This window comes from Panulirus ornatus, chromosome 52, assembly GCF_036320965.1.
Source record: "Panulirus ornatus isolate Po-2019 chromosome 52, ASM3632096v1, whole genome shotgun sequence".
Classification (NCBI taxonomy): domain Eukaryota; kingdom Metazoa; phylum Arthropoda; class Malacostraca; order Decapoda; family Palinuridae; genus Panulirus; species Panulirus ornatus.
This window is the reverse complement of record NC_092275.1, coordinates 13,580,836-13,599,526: the sequence shown is the minus strand read 5'-3', so window position 1 is coordinate 13,599,526 and position 18,691 is coordinate 13,580,836. Positions and strand designations below refer to the sequence as shown.

At 40.7% G+C, this 18,691-nt stretch overlaps 2 protein-coding genes across 2 annotated transcripts in view; both read left to right on the top strand.

Moving 5' to 3' along the window:
• LOC139765091 (complex III assembly factor LYRM7-like) overlaps positions 1–9,500 on the top strand; it is a 28,025-nt gene extending 18,525 nt beyond the window's left edge. The window contains exons 3-5 of the mRNA XM_071692256.1: positions 6,015–6,085; positions 6,871–6,952; positions 9,321–9,500. Of these exons, the coding sequence (XP_071548357.1) occupies positions 6,015–6,085; positions 6,871–6,952; positions 9,321–9,427 (260 nt within the window). The 3' untranslated portion in view covers positions 9,428–9,500. The remainder of the gene's footprint in view (positions 1–6,014; positions 6,086–6,870; positions 6,953–9,320) is intronic.
• Positions 9,501–17,589: 8,089 nt separating this feature from the next.
• The window catches only part of LOC139764989 (complex III assembly factor LYRM7-like), a 36,912-nt gene continuing 35,810 nt past the window's right edge, over positions 17,590–18,691 (top strand). Inside the window, exons 1-2 of the mRNA XM_071692042.1 lie at positions 17,590–17,595; positions 17,854–17,976. Of these exons, the coding sequence (XP_071548143.1) occupies positions 17,590–17,595; positions 17,854–17,976 (129 nt within the window). The remainder of the gene's footprint in view (positions 17,596–17,853; positions 17,977–18,691) is intronic.

Genomic DNA, 18,691 nt, shown 5'->3' with positions numbered 1-18,691 from the left:
TTGCGCCCTACTCTGAAGTTCCCATTTGCTCCCTTGTCTTACGCACTTTATTTACCTCCTTCCAGAACATCTTTTTATTCTCCCTAAAATTTAATGATACTCTCTCACCCCAACTCTCATTTGCCCTTTTTTTCACCTCTTGCACCTTTCTCTTGACCTCCTGTCTCTTTCTTTTATACGTCTCCCACTCAATTGCATTTTTTCCCTGCAAAAATCGTCCAAATGCCTCTCTCTTCTCTTTCACTAATACTCTTACTTCTTCATCCCACCACTCACTACCCTTTCTAATCAACCCACCTCCCACTCTTCTCATGCCACAAGCATCTTTTGTGCAATCCATCACTGATTCCCTAAATACATCCCATTCCTCCCCCACTCCCCTTACTTCCATTGTTCTCACCTTTTTCCATTCTGTACTCAGTCTCTCCTGGTACTTCCTCACACAGGTCTCCTTCCCAAGCTCACTTACTCTCACCACCCTCTTCACCCCAACATTCACTCTTCTTTTCTGAAAACCCATACAAATCTTCACCTTAGCCTCCACAAGATAATGATCAGACGTCCCTCCAGTTGCACCTCTCAGCACATTAACATCCAAAAGTCTCTCTTTCACGCGCCTGTCAATTAACACGTAATCCAATAACACTCTCTGGCCATCTCTCCTACTTACATAAGTATACTTATGTATATCTCGCTTTTTAAACCAGGTATTCCCAATCATCAGTCCTTTTTCAGCACACAAATCTACAAGCTCTTCACCATTTCCATATACATATATATATATATATACACATATATATATATATATATATACACATATATATATATATACATATATATATACATTTAGGGGGATAGGCGAGAAAGAACTCTTCCCACGTATTCCCCGCGTGTCGCAGAAGGCGACCAAAAGGGGAGGGAGCGGGGGGGCTGGAAATCCTCCCCTCTCGTTTTTTTTTTAATTTTCCAAAAGAAGGAACAGAGAACTGGGCCAGGTGAGGGTATTCCCTCAAAGGCCCAGTCCTCTGTTCTTAACACTACCTCGCTAATGCGGGAAATGGTGAATATTTGAAAGAAAAGATATATATATATATATATATATATATATATATATATATATATATATATATATATATATATATCCCTGGGGATAGGGGAGAAAGAATACTTCCCACCTATTCCCTGCGCGTCGTAGAAGGTGACTAAAAGGGAAGGGAGCGGGGGCTGGAAATCCTCCCATCTCTTTTTTTTTTTTTATTTCTCCAAAAGAAGCAACAGAGAAGGGGGCCAGGTGAGGATATTCCCTCAAAGGCCCAGTCGTCTGTTCTTAGCGCTACCTCGCTAAAGCGGGAAATGGCGAATAGTATGAAAGAAAAGAAAGAAATATATATATATATTTCTTTCTTTCTTTTAAACTATTCGCCATTTCCCGCATTAGCGAGGTAGTGTTAGGAACAGAGGACTGGGCCTTTTTTGGAATATCCTCACCTGGCCCCTCTGTTCCTTCTTTTGGAAAAAAAAAAAGAAAAAAAAGAAAAAAAAGAAAAAAAACGAGAGGGGAGGATTTCCAGCCCCCGCTCCCTCCCCTTTTAGTCGCCTTCTACGACACGCAGGGAATACGTGGGAAGTATTCTTAATCCCCTATCCCCAGGGATAAAATATATATATATATATATATATATATATATATATATATATATATATATATATATATATATATCCCCTATCCCTGGGGACTGGGGAGATAGAATACTTCCCACGCATTCCTCACGTGTCGTAGAAGGCGACTAAAAGGGATGGGAGCAGGGGGCTAGAAACTCTCCCCTCCTTGTATTTTAACTTTCTAAAAGGGGAAACAGAAGAAGTCATGCAGGGAGTGCTCATCCTCCTCGAAGGCTCAGATTGGGGTGTCTAAATGTGTAAGGATGTGACCAAGATGAAAAAAGGAGAGATAGGTAGTATGTCAGAGGAAAGGAACTTGGATGTTTTGGCTCTGAGTGAAACGAAGCTCAAGGGTTAAGGGGAAGAGTGGTTTGGGAATGTCTTGGGGTAAAGTCAGGGGTTAATGAGAGGACAAGAGCAAGGGAAGGAGTAGCACTACTCTTGAAACAGGAGTGGTGGGAGTATGTAATAGAGTGTAAGAAAGTAAGCTCTAGATTGATCTGGGTAAAACTAAAAGTGGATGGAGAGAGATCGGTGATTATTGGTGCATATGCACCTGGTCATGAGAAGAAAGATCATGAGAGGCAAGTGTTTTGGGAGCAGCTGAGTGAGTGTGTTAGTAGTTTTGATGCACGAGTCCGGGTTATAGTGATGGGTGATTTCAATGCAAAGGTGAGTAATGTGGCAGTTGTGGGAATAATTGGTGTCCATGGGTTGTTCAGTGTTGTAAATGGAAATGGTGAAGAGCTTGTAGATTTATGTGTTGAAAAAGGACTGGTGATTGGGCATACCTGGTTTAAAAAGAGATATACACATAAGTATACGTATGTAAGTAGGAGAGATGGCCAGAGAGCGTTATTGGATTATGTGTTAATTGATAGGCGCGCGAAAGAGAGACTTTTGGATGTTAATGTGCTGAGAGGTGCAACTGGAGGGATATGTAGAGGTTTTCAGAAAAGAAGAGAATGTTGGGGTGAAGAGCATGGTGAGAGCAAGTGAGCTTGGGAAGGAGACTTGTGTGAGGAAGTACCAGGAGAGACTGAGTACTGAATGGAAAAAGGTGAGAACAAAGGATGTAAGGGGAGTGGGGGAGGAATGGGATGTATTTAGGGAAGCAGTGATGGCTTGCGCAAAAGATGCTTGTGGCATGAGAAGCATGGGAGGTGGGCAGATTAGAAAGGGTAGTGAGTGGTGGGATGAAGAAGTATGATTGTTAGTGAAAGAGGAAGAGAGAGGTATGTGGATGATTTTTGCAGGGAAATAATGAAAATGGTGTTAGTGAAAGAGAAGAGAGAGGCATTTGGATGATTTTTGCTGGGAAATAATGCAAATGACTGGGAGATGTATAAAAGAAAGAGGCAGGAGGTCAAGAGAAAGGTGCAAGAGGTAAAAAAGAGGGCAAATGAGAGTTGGGGTGAGAAAGTACCATTAAATTTTAGGGAGAATAAAAAGATGTTTTGGAAGGAGGTAAATAAAGTGCACAAGACAAGAGAACAAATGGGAACATCAGTGAAAGGGGCAAATGGGGAGGTGATAAGTAGTGGGGATGTGAGAAGGAGATGGAGTGAGTATTTTGAAGGTTTGTTGAATGTGTTTGGTGATAGAGTGGCAGATATAGGGTGCTTTGGTTGAGGTGGTGTGCAAAGTGAGAGGGTTAGGGAGAATGATTTGGTAAACCGAGAAGAGGTAGTAAAAGCTTTGCGGAAGATGAAAGCCGGCAAGGCAGCAGGTTTGATGGTATTGCAGTGGAATTTATTAAAAAAGGGGGTGACTGTATTGTTGACTGGTTGGTAAGGTTATTTAATGTATGTATGACTCATGGTGAGGTGCCTGAGGATTGGCGGAATGCTTGCATAGTACCATTGTACAAAGGCAAAGGGGATAAAAGTGAGTGCTCTAATTACAGAGGTATAAGTTTGTTGAGTATTCCTGGGAAATTATATGGGAGGGTATTGATTGAGAGGGTGAAGGCATGTACAGAGCATCAGATTGGGGAAAAGCAGTGTGGTTTCAGATGTGGTTGGGGATGTGTGGATCAGGTGTTTGTTTTGAAGAATGGATGTGAGAAATACTTAGAAAAGCAAATGGATTTGTATGTAGCATTTATGGATCTGGAGAAGGCATATGATAGAGTTGATAAGAGATGCTTTGTGGAAGGTTTTAAGAATATATGGTGGGGGATGCAGGTTGTTAGAAGCAGTTAAAAGTTTTTATCGAGAATGTAAGGCATGTGTAGGTGTAGATAGAGAGGAAAGTGATTGGTTCTCAGTGAATGTTAGTTTGCGGCAGGGGTGCGTGATGTCTCCATGGTTGTTTAATTTGTTTATGGATGGGGTTGTTAGGGAGGTGAATGCAAGAGTTTTGGAAAGAGGGGCAAGTATGCAGTCTGTTGTGGATGAGAGAGCTTGGGAAGTGAGTCAGTTCTTGTTCACTGATTATAGAGCGCTGGTGGCGGATTCGGGTGAGAAACAGCAGAAGCTGGTGACTGAGTTTGGTAAAGGGTGTAAAAGAAGAAGGCTGAGGGTAAATGTGAATAAGAGCAAGGTTATTAGGTAGAGTAGGGTTGAGGGAGAAGTCATTTGGGAGATAAGTTTGAATGGAGAAAAACTGGAGGAAGTGAAGTGTTTTAGATATCTGGGAGTGGATCCGGCAGAGGATGGAACCATGGAAGCAGAAGTGAATCATAGGGTGGGGGAGGGGGTGAAAGTTCTGGGAGCATTGAAGAATGTGTGGAAGTCGAGAACGTTATCTTGGGAAGCAAGAATGAGTATGTATGAAGGAATAGTGGTTCCACCAATGATATATAGTTGCGAGGCGTGGGCTATACATAGAGTTGTGCGGAGGAGGGTGGATGTGCAGGAAATGAGATGCTTGAGGACAATATGTGGTGTGAGGTCGTTTGATCAAGTAAATGATGAAAGGTGAGATGTGTGGTAATAAAAAGTGTGGTTGAGTAAGCAGAAGAGGGTGTTTTGAAATAGTTTGGTCACATGGAAAGAATGAGTGAGGAAAGATTGACAAAGAGGATATATGTGTCAGAGGTGGAGGGAATGAGGAGAAGTGGGAGACCAAATTGGAGGTGGAAAGATGGAGTGAAAAAGATTCTGAGTGATCGGGGCCTGAACATGCAGGAGGGTGAAAGGTGTGCAGGGAATAGAGTGAATTGGAACGATGTGGTATACTGGAGTCGACATGCTGTCAATGGATTGAACCAGGGCATGTGAACCGTCTGGGGTAAACCATGGAAAGTTCTGTGGGGCCTGGATGTGGAAAGGGAGCTGTGGTTTTGGTGCATTATACATGACAGCTAGAGACTGAGTGTGAACGAATGTGGCCTTTGTTGTCTTTTCCTCGTGCTACCTCACGCACATGAAGGGGAAGGGGGTTGTTATTTCATGTGTGGCGGGGTGGCAACGGGAATGAATAAGGGCAGACAGTATGAATTATGTACATGTGTATATATGTATATGTCTGTGTGTATATATATGTATATGTTGAGATGTATAGGTATGTATATGTGTGCGTGTGGACGTGTATGTATATACATGTGTATGTGGGTGGGTTGGGCCATTCTTTCATCCGTTTCCTTGCTCTACCTCGCTAACGCAGGAGACAGCGACCAAGTATAATAAATAGATATAAATACAAATAAATATATATATGCTGCCCTTGTTCCTTGCTGTTATATACATTACAAGAGCTGGCTGGTTGGAGTGCCATCCATATCTTTGCCCTTGCACTTCTTGAAATTTCTTTGGTCTTTGACATCTTTCATTACATTCTTCCCTCTTTCTTATCCTGTGTATTTGAGGCTGGAGGTACCCATGTTCATGCTCTTTTAAAGTACACAGAATCTCTTGCCATGATGCCCTAGTTCTGGGCTGCTATTGACCTGTTTATGTTACCATAGAGAATGTAGGTCTTGTATCATCTCTGCTCTTTTGACATCCTCATTTATCCCACAGTCAAACTTGAGCATTATATAATATTGTCACTTTTCCCAGTTGGTGTATCATACATAACATTCTCAATATCCATGCTAGTATGTGTGGATATTAGAGCTAGCAAAGATGTTTTATCAGTCCCTGTATATGGAAATTTTCCTGTGCACATTCAAAATATGTCCTGTCTATTTCTTTATAATTGAAATTCCCTCATTATCAGTAGTTTACCATCTCTAAGAAGTGCATGTTCTACTGCTTTATGTACCATCCTAATTTGTTTGGATCATATATTTGTGTGTGAAAAGAGAGGAAAATTTTATATGTACTATATTATAAGTAAATTTACTGTTGTGCAGAGATTTTTTTATGTATTTTGTATTTTTGATTACATATCTTTGGTTCTTTCAGCTGCTCGTGAGAAAATCAACGCAGAATTTGCCAAGAACAGGAGTGTGGCAGATGCTGACAAAGTAAAAGAGGTAACTCATGCACTGTGAACAAGCATTTCCTTAGGCAAAGTCTCAGTTGGATGAAATGCATGAGAAATCTTCCATATACTGCCAAGTTTAGTTAACAACCACCATTGTTAACAGCACACATTTATACAACAGTTTTGTTGTCAAGATCCACTGTTAGATAATCTTAGACTGTCAGAAATCTTCATGACTCAGCTGGTTACAGATTGTGATAGTGCAGACATGCACAGTCATCAAAAAAAGATTCAGGTGAGGGCTAGAAGTCTTTTTTTAGACTCTGAAGGGGTGAGCAGGAGATGATTACCTCGAGAACTTCACAGCAAGTCATGGTTCATTAGATTATAAAGAAGATTTAGCTTTCACAATGCTTGAGTCACAGGTGAAGCAACAAGTGCTGACGAAGGAGCTGCCAAAAAGTTCATTGAAAGTTTTAGTAAATCAGTCTGTGAACTAAAGATTCTTAAATAAATGGTAGTAAAAAAGTACAGAATCATATAATAAAGCTGGTTAATAGAAATCGAGTAGGATAAAAGAATGCTGTACAGGTATACAAATTCTACATGCCATGCTAACATCCATCCGACTTATGTCCATTTTGAGATCCGGTTGGTAGGTCAGAACGAAACTCAGACGTATTTCAGGGAGCATCTATATATGTATACATCATTGTCTGTTTCATCCCTTGGTCATTCAAAAGTAGATGTAAAAGTCTATGTTTTCAAAACACATTCTTGTTGTTTAAGCAGGAATCATAACTAATTGGAATTGTTTTATTCTTACTTGATCAGCTCATCACTTTTGCTCAGCAAGTGGAGGAAGTACTACGTACAAGTGTTATCCAAGCTGTTAGGAAGGAAGATGGGTTGTACCGTAAGTTACATTGGTTATTCACTTAAGGGTAGTTTAGATGATATCTTGTCTTTAATGAATGCAGTTCAGATGCAGAATCTTCCTCAGCTTCATAAAGCACCATACATCTCCACACTCTCAACTGTAGAAGACTGTTAGTTTTACTTAAAACATTCACTGAAGAATGCTTTAAGTTGGTACAGCAATGACATGTGGCTGTTTGTCATAGGCTCATGACCTGGATTTTGGAATGGGAGGGAGTTAATGCAGGGGGATAATGTCAGGACCAGGTAGTATTGTACATGAATATGATATGTGCAGGAGGGTGGATGTGCTGGAAATGAGATGTGTGAGGACAATATGTGGTGTGAAGTGGTTTGATTGAGTAAGTAATAATAGGGTAAGAGAGATGTATGGTAATAAAAAGAGTGTGGTTGAGAGAGCAGAAGAGGGTGTTTTGAAATGGTTTGGTCACATGGAGAGAATGAGTGAGGAAAGATTGACCAAGAGGATATATGTATCAGAGGTGGAGGGAACGAGAAGTGGGAGACCAAATTGGAGGTGGAAAGATGAGTGAAAAAGATTCTGAGTGATCGGGGCCTGAACATGCAGGAGGGTGAAAGGCGTGCATGGAATAGAGTGAATTGGAACGATGTGGTATATCAGGGTCGACGTGCTGTCAATGGATTGAACCAGGGCACGTGAAGCGTCTGGGGTAAACAATGGAAAGTTCTGTGGGGCCTGGATGTGGAAAGGGAGCTGTGGTTTCGGTGCATTATTACATGACAGCTAGAGACTGAGTGTGAACGAATGTTGTCTTTTCCTAGCGCTACCTCGCACACATGAGGGGGAGAGGGTTGTTATTTCATGTGTGGCGATGGGAATGAATAAAGGCAGACAGTATGAATTATGTACATGTGTATATATGTGTGTGTATATATATGTATGTGTGTATACATATGTATACGTTGAGATGTATAGGTATGTATATTTGCATGTGTGGACGTGTATGTATATACATGTGTATGTGGGTGAGTTGGGCCATTCTTTCGTCTGTTTCCTTGTGCTACCTCGCTAACGCAGGAGACAGCGACAAAACAAAATAAGTAAATAAATAAGATATTATATGAAAAAATGAAATTGAAGCCAAACAGGATCCCACATCAGGCTGGTGTGCTAAGACTACAGGTACAGGACACAGAATGGGAGTGTATGAAAAATGTATAATTTTGGTAAACAAAATTTGTAACCATGAATTAGTTAGTTTTGAAGTCTCAGGAAACCTTTATGAGACCTCTGAAACTCCACATAGGGGCAAGGTTAGGTGGTCTCCCTTAGGAATGGAAGGATTTCGATAACTAAACCTCTCCATCTGCAGATAATATTCCAGTATTCTTGAAGGTAGCTTCTCACTTCCAGTGTTACCACATGCAGGCAGAGTCTCACATCATTGTAATAATTATGCAGTAGGGCAACAGGTATGCACTGTAAAATAGTTTAAGTATGTCATTTATGAGTTCTGGTTCTCCGGTAGTATTCAAGATCCATAACATTTAGTTATAATGTGATACTTTCAGTGTCCATCCCATTGGGATCTTGGGAATTGGAAAATCCACTGAATAGCTACATTAAGGAAAGACAAAACAAAAATTATAATCTTGAAGGATAATACTTGAAGAAGCAGACTGCTATTTTGACTTCATAGTGTTAAAATGCTGCCCAGACTCATCTTACATTTCAGATCAGAATTGATTGTCTGTTTTTACCTCCCACATTCTAAATTTTTTTTTTATCTTAGTTTTTCATTTTAACCTTTTCACTTAAAGCCTTTTCTTTTAACTTAAAAATAAAAGCCTAGTATTATTGAGGACTTAAAAGTTCATGAGTGGAACTCTAAAAATACCTTTGTAAGGGTGTAGGATATAGGTACTATCAGTTTTATCAGTACAATGTAAAGGTTTGTATGGCAGTCAAGTGTGAGAATGGGTTTGTGCAATTGCTAGTATAGTAAGACTGGTTGGGCTAGAGCTCTTAAAAAGAAGGTGGGTAAAGAATAAAATATTTAGAAAAGGAGAAGAATGAGTTAGTGGGACTTTTAGGCTAGTGTCAGTATGTCTAGCCAATGGAAGAACTCTGTGGGCATTTGTGAATGAGGAATTTAGTAGTTGGAGAGGGAGGTTTAGAGTTTGATATAAAGACAATGAGGAAGTGTGTTGATGATGGGGCATAAGTATAAACAAGCATAATAGGATGTCATAATACAAAAGTGTAGAGAATATCATGCATGTCAGTCCAAAGGATAGCTTATGAATATGTACTGTGACAATTATAAGCAAAGCAAACCTCTGATATTCATTAAAAACTCTTAGTTCTGTGACTTATTTTGTAGGTGCAAAAATACGTGAGGAAACCACCAAGCTTGATAACAAGCCCTACCAGCCAATGCCAGAGAGCATGATTGGACCATTCAAGAAGAAGACAAAGTGCATTGATTAGAAGCTGCTTCATATATGGAGTGAGTTCAAAAGTTAGAAGTATTTACAAGTTTGGTTCTATGGTTTTTTAATGTAGCATATTGAATATATATATATATATATATATATATATATATATATATATATCCCTGGGGATAGGGAGAAAGAATACTTCCCACGTATTCCCTGCGTGTTGTAGAAGGTGACTAAAAGGGGAGGGAGCGGGGGGCTGGAAATCCTCCCTTCTCATTATTTTTTTTTTTTTTTTTTTTTTTTGATTTTCCAAAAGGAACAGAGAAGTGGGCCAGGTAAGGATATTCCCTCAAAGGCCCATTCCTCTGTTCTTAACGCTACCTCGCTAACGCGGGAAATGGCGAATGGTCTAAAAAAAAAAAAAATATATATATATATATATATATATATATATATATATATATCGCTACCTCGCAAACGCGGGAGACAGCGACAAAGTATAATAAAAAAAATAATAATATATATATACATATGATAGAGTTGATAGAGATGCTCTGTGGAAGGTATTAAGAATATATGGTGTGGGAGGCAAGTTGTTAGAAGCAGTGAAAAGTTTTTATCGAGGATGTAAGGCATGTGTACGTGTAGGAAGAGAGGAAAGTGATTGGTTCTCAGTGAATGTAGGTTTGCGGTAGGGGTGTGTGATGTCTCCATGGTTGTTTAATTTGTTTATGGATGGGGTTGTTAGGGAGGTGAATGCAAGAGTTTTGAAAAGAGGGGCAAGTATGAAGTCTGTTGGGGATGAGAGAGCTTGGGAAGTGAGTCAGTTGTTGTTCGCTGATGATACAGCGCTGGTGGCTGATTCATGTGAGAAACTGCAGAAGCTGGTGACTGAGTTTGGTAAAGTGTGTGAAAGAAGAAAGTTAAGAGTAAATGTGAATAAGAGCAAGGTAATTAGGTACAGTAGGGTTGAGGGTCAAGTCAATTGGGAGGTAAGTTTGAATGGAGAAAAACTGGAGGAAGAAAAGTGTTTTAGATATCTGGGAGTGGATCTGGCAGCGGATGGAACCATGGAAGCGGAAGTGGATCATAGGGTGGGGGAGGGGGCGAAAATCCTGGGAGCCTTGAAGAATGTGTGGAAGTCGAGAACATTATCTCGGAAAGCAAAAATGTTTGAAGGAATAGTGGTTCCAACAATGTTGTATGGTTGCGAGGCGTGGGCTATGGATAGAGTTGTGTGCAGGAGGATGGATGTGCTGGAAATGAGATGTTTGAGGACAATGTGTGGTGTGAGGTGGTTTGATCGAGTAAGTAACGTAAGGGTAAGAGATGTGTGGAAATAAAAAGAGCATGGTTGAGAGAGCAGAAGAGGGTGTTTTGAAATGGTTTGGGCACATGGAGAGAATGAGTGAGGAAAGATTGACCAAGAGGATATATGTGTCGGAGGTGGAGGGAACGAGGAGAAGTGGGAGACCAAATTGGAGGTGGAAAGATGGAGTGAAAAAGATTTTGTGTGATCGGGGCCTGAACATGCAGGAGGGTGAAAGGAGGGCAAGGAATAGAGTGAATTGGATCGATGTGGTATACCGGGGTTGACGTGCTGTCAGTGGATTGAATCAGGGCATGTGAAGCGTCTGGGGTAAACCATGGAAAGCTGTGTAGGTATGTATATTTGCGTGTGTGGACGTATGTATATACATGTGTATGGGGGTGGGTTGGGCCATTTCTTTCGTCTGTTTCCTTGTGCTACCTCGCAAACGCGGGAGACAGCGACAAAGCAAAATATATATATATATATATATATATTTATATATTTATTTTTTTTTTTTTTTATACTTTGTCGCTGTCTCCCGCGTTTGCGAGGTAGTGCAAGGAAACAGACGAAAGAAATGGCCCAACCCCCCCCCCATACACATGTACATACATACGTCCACACACGCAAATATACATACCTACACAGCTTTCCATGGTTTACCCCAGACGCTTCACATGCCTTGATTCACTCCACTGACAGCACGTCAACCCCTGTATACCACATCGCTCCAATTCACTCTATTCCTTGCCCTCCTTTCATCCTCCTGCATGTTCAGGCCCCGATCACACAAAATCTTTTTCACTCCATCTTTCCACCTCCAATTTGGTCTCCCTCTTCTCCTCGTTCCCTCCACCTCCGACACATATATCCTCTTGGTCAATCTTTCCTCACTCATTCTCTCCATGTGCCCAAACCATTTCAAAATACCCTCTTCTGCTCTCTCAACCACGCTCTTTTTATTTCCACACATCTCTCTTACCCTTACGTTACTTACTCGATCAAACCACCTCACACCACACATTGTCCTCAAACATCTCATTTCCAGCACATCCATCCTCCTGCGCACAACTCTATCCATAGCCCACGCCTCGCAACCATACAACATTGTTGGAACCACTATTCCTTCAAACATACCCATTTTTGCTTTCCGAGATAATGTTCTCGACTTCCACACATTCTTCAAGGCTCCCAGAATTTTCGCCCCCTCCCCCACCCTATATATATATATATATAAATATATATATATATTTTTTTTTCACAATATTCACCATTTCCCGCGATAGCGAGGTAGCGTTAAGAACAGAGGACTGGGCCTTTGAGGGAATATCCTCACCTGGACCTCTTCTCTGTTCCTTCTTTTGGAAAATAAAAAAAAAAAAAAAAAAAAGAGAGGGGAGGATTTCCAGCCCCCCGCTCCCTTCCCTTTTAGTCGCCTTCTACGACACGCAGGGAATACGTGGGAAGTATTCTTTCTCCGCTATCCCCAGGGAAAATAAATAAATAAATAATATATATATATATATATATATATATATATATATATATATATATATATATATATATATACATATATATATTTTATTTATTTATTTTCCTTTGTCGCTGTCTCCCGCGTTTGTGAGGTAGCGCAAGGAAAGAGACGAAAGAAATGGCCCAACCCACCCCCATACACAATGTATACACACACACGTCCACACACGCAAATATACATACCTATACATCTCAATGTACATATATATATACATACACAGACACATACATATAATACCCATGCACACAATTCACACTGTCTGCCCCCATTCACTCCCATCACCACCTCGCCACATATGGAATACCTTCCCCCTCCCCCCTCATGTGTGCGAGGTAGCACTAGGAAAAGACAACAAAGGCCCCATTCATTCACACTCAGTCTCTAGCTGTCACGCAATAATGCCCGAAACCACAGCTCCCTTTCCACATCCCGGCCCTACACAACTTTCCATGGTTTACCCGAGACGCTTCACATGCCCTGATTCAATCCACCGACAGCACATCAACCCTGGTACACCACATCGATCCAATTCACTCTATTCCTTGCCCTCCTTTCACCCTCCTGCATGTTCAGGCCCCGATCACACAAAATCTTTTTCACTCCATCTTTCCACCTCCAATTTGGTCTCCCACTTCTCCTCGTTCCCTCCACCTCCAACACATATATCCTCTTGGTCAATCTTTCCTCACTCATTCTCTCCATGTGCCCAAACCATTTCAAAACACCCTCTTCTGCTCTCTCAACCACGCTCTTTTTATTTCCACACATCTCTCTTACCCTTACATTACTTACTCGATCAAACCACCTCACACCACACATTGTCCTCAAACATCTCATTTCCAGCACATCCACCTTCCTGCGCACAACTCTATCCATAGCCCACGCCTCGCTACAATACAACATTGTTGGAACCACTATTCCTTCAAACATAGCCATTTTTGCTTTCGGAGATAATGTTCTAGACTTCCACACATTCTTCAAGGCTCCCAGGATTTTCGCCCCCTCCCCCACCCTATGATTCACTTCTGCTTCCATGGTTCCATCCGCTGCCAGATCCACTCCCAGATATCTAAAACACTTTACTCCCTCCAGTTTTTCTCCATTCAAACTTACCTCCCAATTGACTTGACCCTCAACCCTACTGTACCTAATAACCTTGCTCTTATTCACATTTACTCTTAACTTTCTTCTTTCACACACTTTACCAAACTCAGTCACCAGCTTCTGCAGTTTCTCACATGAATCAGCCATCAGCGCTGTATCATCAGCGAACAACAACTGACTCACTTCCCAAGCTCTCTCATCCACAACAGACTGCATACTTGCCCCTCTTTCCAAAATTCTTGCATTCACCTCCCTAACAACCCCATCCATAAACAAATTAAACAACCATGGAGACATCACACACCCCTGCCGCAAACCTACATTCACTGAGAACCAATCACTTTCCTCTCTTCCTACACGTACACATGCCTCACATCCTCGATAAAAACTTTTCACTGCTTCTAACAACTTGCCTCCCACACCATATATCCTTCATACCTTTCACAGAGCATCTCTATCAACTCTATCATATGCCTTCTCCAGATCCGTAAATGGTACACAGAAATCCATTTGCTTTTCTAAGTATTTCTCACATACATTCTTCAAAGCAAACACTTGATCCACACATCCTCTACCACTTCTGAAACCACACTGCTCTTCCCCAATCTGATGCTCTGTACATGCCTTCACCCTCTCAATCAATACCCTCCCATATAATTTACCAGGAATACTCAACAAACTTATACCTCTGTAATTTGAGCACTCACTCTTTTCCCCTTTGCCTTTGTACAATGGCACTAAGCAAGCATTCCACCAATCCTCAGGCACCTCACCATGAATCATACATACATTAAATAACTTTACCAACCAGTCAACAATACAGTCACCCCCCTTTTTTAATAAATTCCACTGCAATACCATCCAAACCTGCTGCCTTGCTGGCTTTCATCTTCTGCAAAGCTTTTACTACCTCTTCTCTGTTTACCAAATCATTTTCCCTAACCCTCTCACTTTGCACACCACCTCGACCAAAACACCTATATCTGCCACTCTATCATCAAACACATTCAACAAAACTTCAAAATACTCACTCCATCTCCTCACATCACCACTACTTGTTATCACCTCCCCATTAGCCCCCTTCACCGAAGTTCCCATTTGCTCCCTTGTCTTACGCAATATATTTACCTCCTTCCAAAACATGTTTTATTTATTTATTTTGCTTTGTCGCTGTCTCCCACGTTAGCGAGGTAGCGCAAGGAAACAGACGAAAGAATGGCCCAACCCACCCACATACACATGTATATACATACACGTCCACACGCGCAAATATACATACCTATACATCTCAATATACACATATATGTACACACAGACATATACATATATACACATGTACATAATTCATACTGCCTGCCTTTATTTATTCCCATCGCCACCCCGCCACACATGGAATAACAACCCCCTCCCCCCTCATGTAAGTGAGGTAGCGCTCGGAAAAGACAACAAAGGCCCCATTCGTTCACACTCAGTCTCTAGCTGTCATGTGATAATGCACCGAAACCACAGCTCCCTTTCCACATCCAGGCCCCACACAACTTTCCATGGTTTACCCCAGACGCTTCACATGCCCTGGTTCAATCCATTGACAGCACGTCAACTGCAGTATACCACATCGTTCCAATTCACTCTATTCCTTGCACACCTTTCACCCTCCTGCATGTTCAGGCCCCGATCACTCAAAATCTTTTTCACTCCATCTTTCCACCTCCAATTTGGTCCCCCACTTTTCCTCGTTCCCTTCACCTCTGACACATGTATCCTCTTGGTCAATCTTTCCTCACTCATTCTCTCCATGTGACCAAACCATTTCAAAACACCCTCTTCTGCTCTCTCAACCACACTCTTTTTATTTCCACACATCTCTCTTACGCTTACATTACTTACTCGATCAAACCACCTCACACCACATATTGTCCTCAAACATCTCATTTCCAGCACATCCACCCTCCTGCGCACAACTCTATCCATAGCTCACCTCTATCCATAGCCCACGCCTCGCAACCATACAACATTGTTGGAACCACTATTCCTTCAAACATACCCATTTTTGCGCAAGGAAACAGACGAAAGAATGGCCCAACCCACCTACATAGACATGTATATACATACATGTCCACACACTCACATATACATACCTATACATTTCAACGTATACATATATATGCATACACAGACATATACATATATTCTTTCTTTCTTTCAAACTATTTGCCATTTCCCGCGTTAGCGAGGTAGCGTTAAGAACAGAGAACTGGGCCTTTGAGGGAATATCCCACCACACATGAAATAACCCCCCCCTCCCCCCTCATGAAAGTGAGGTAGTGCTAGGAAAAGACAACAAAGGCCCCATTCGTTCACACTCAGTCTCTAGCTGTCATGTAATAATGCACCGAAACCACAGCTCCCTTTCCACATCCAGGCCCCACAAAACTTTCCATGGTTTACCCCAGATGCTTTACATGACCTGGTTCAATCCACTGACAGCACGTCGACCCCGTTATACCACATCGTTCCAATTCAATCTATTCCTTGCACGCCTTTCACCCTCCTGCATGTTCAGAGCCCCAATTGCTCAAAATCTGTTTCACTCCACCCTTCCACCTCCAATATGGTCTGCCACTTCTCTTCGTTCCCTCCACCTCTGATACATATATCCTCTTTGTCAATCTTTCCCCACTAATTCTCTCCATGTGACCAAACCATTTTAATAAACTCTCTTCTGCTCTCTCAACCCCACTCTGTGACTCACTTCTGCTTCCATGGTTCCATCTGCTGCCAAATCCACTCACAGATATCTAAAACACTTCATTTCCTCCAGTTTTTTTCCATTCAACCTTATCTCCCAATTGACTTGTCCCTCAACCCTACTGTACCTAATAACCTTGCTCTTATTCACATTTACTCTTAGCTTTCTTCTATCACACACTTTACCAAACTCAGTCCCCAGCTTCTGTAGTTTCTAACCCAAATCAGCCACCAGTGCTGTATCATCAGCGAACAACAACTGACCCACTTCCCAAGCCCTCTCATCCACAATAGACTGCATACTTCCACCTCTCTCCAAAACTCTTGCATTCACCTCCCAAACAACCCCATCAATAAACAAATTAAACAGCCATGGAGACATCACCCACCCCTGCTGCAAACCAACATTCACTGAGAACAAATCACTTTCCTCTCTTCCTACTTGTACACATGCCTTACATCCTCTCGATAAAAACTTTTCACTGCTTCTAGCAACTTGCCTCCCACACCATACATTTTTAATACCTTCCAAAGAGCATCTCTATCAACTCTTATCATATGCTTTCTCCAGATCCATAAATGCTACATACAAATTCATTTGTTTTTCTAAGTATTTTTCACATACATTCTTCAAAGCAAACACCTGACCCACACATCCTCTACCATTTCTGAAACCACATTGCTCTTCCCCAATCTGATGTTCTGTACATGCCTTCACCCTCTCAATCAATACCCTGCCATGTATTTTCTTGAAAATTTCAGCATAGATGCTTTTAAGTATGCTGAACATGAATCTGTGGTCAAAACTTGAAAATTCTTATAGTTAGTCGAGTGATTAGCATATGAATATTATTATAGTTAATTAAAGTGTTAATTAAGTGCATAATATTACGAAATGCAGCCTTTTGACTCCAGATACTTAATCACCATATAGGATAACATCTATACACAGATTTTCATTAAAATCGGAAGACGTAAATCTGAGCAAAATGCAAGGCCTTAGATTTTCTTGATTTGTTTTGAAAAAATGTATTTTCTTGAAAATTTTCAGCATAGATGCTTTTAAGTATGCTGAATATGAATCTGTGGTCAAAACTTAAAAATTCATAATCATTAGTCGAGTAATTAGCATATGAATATTATAATTAAAGTGTTAATTAAGCGCTTAATATTACGAAATGCAGTCTTTTGACTCCAGATACTTAATCACCATCTAGTTCTTGAAATTTCTTTGGTCTTTGACATCTTTCATTACATTCTTCCCTCTTTCTTATCCTGTGTATTTGAGGCTGGAGGTACCCATGTTCATGCTCTTTTAAAGTACACAGAATCTCTTGCCATGATGCCCTAGTTCTGGGCTGCTATTGACCTGTTTATGTTACCATAGAGAATGTAGGTCTTGTATCATCTCTGCTCTTTTGACATCCTCATTTATCCCACAGTCAAACTTGAGCATTATATAATATTGTCACTTTTCCCAGTTGGTGTATCATACATAACATTCTCAATATCCATGCTGGTATGTGTGGATATTAGAGCTAGCAAAGATGTTTTATCAGTCCCTGTATATGGAAATTTTCCTGTGCACATTCAAAATATGTCCTGTCTATTTATTTATAATTGAAATTCCCTCATTATCAGTAGTTTACCATCTCTAAGAAGTGCATGTTCTACTGCTTTATGTACCATCCTAATTTGTTTGGATCATATATTTGTGTGTGAAAAGAGAGGAAAATTTTATATGTACTATATTATAAGTAAATTTACTGTTGTGCAGAGATTTTTTTATGTATTTTGTATTTTTGATTACATATCTTTGGTTCTTTCAGCTGCTCGTGAGAAAATCAACGCAGAATTTGCCAAGAACAGGAGTGTGGCAGATGCTGACAAAGTAAAAGAGGTAACTCATGCACTGTGAACAAGCATTTCCTTAGGCAAAGTCTCAGTTGGATGAAATGCATGAGAAATCTTCCATATACTGCCAAGTTTAGTTAACAACCACCATTGTTAACAGCACACATTTATACAACAGTTTTGTTGTCAAGATCCACTGTTAGATAATCTTAGACTGTCAGAAATCTTCATGACTCAGCTGGTTACAGATTGTGATAGTGCAGACATGCACAGTCATCAAAAAAAGATTCAGGTGAGGGCTAGAAGTCTTTTTTTAGACTCTGAAGGGGTGAGCAGGAGATGATTACCTCGAGAACTTCACAGCAAGTCATGGTTCATTAGATTATAAAGAAGATTTAGCTTTCACAATGCTTGAGTCACAGGTGAAGCAACAAGTGCTGACGAAGGAGCTGCCAAAAAGTTCATTGAAAGTTTTAGTAAATCAGTCTGTGAACTAAAGATTCTTAAATAAATGGTAGTAAAAAAGTACAGAATCATATAATAAAGCTGGTTAATAGAAATCGAGTAGGATAAAAGAATGCTGTACAGGTATACAAATTCTACATGCCATGCTAACATCCATCCGACTTATGTCCATTTTGAGATCCGGTTGGTAGGTCAGAACGAAACTCAGACGTATTTCAGGGAGCATCTATATATGTATACATCATTGTCTGTTTCATCCCTTGGTCATTCAAAAGTAGATGTAAAAGTCTATGTTT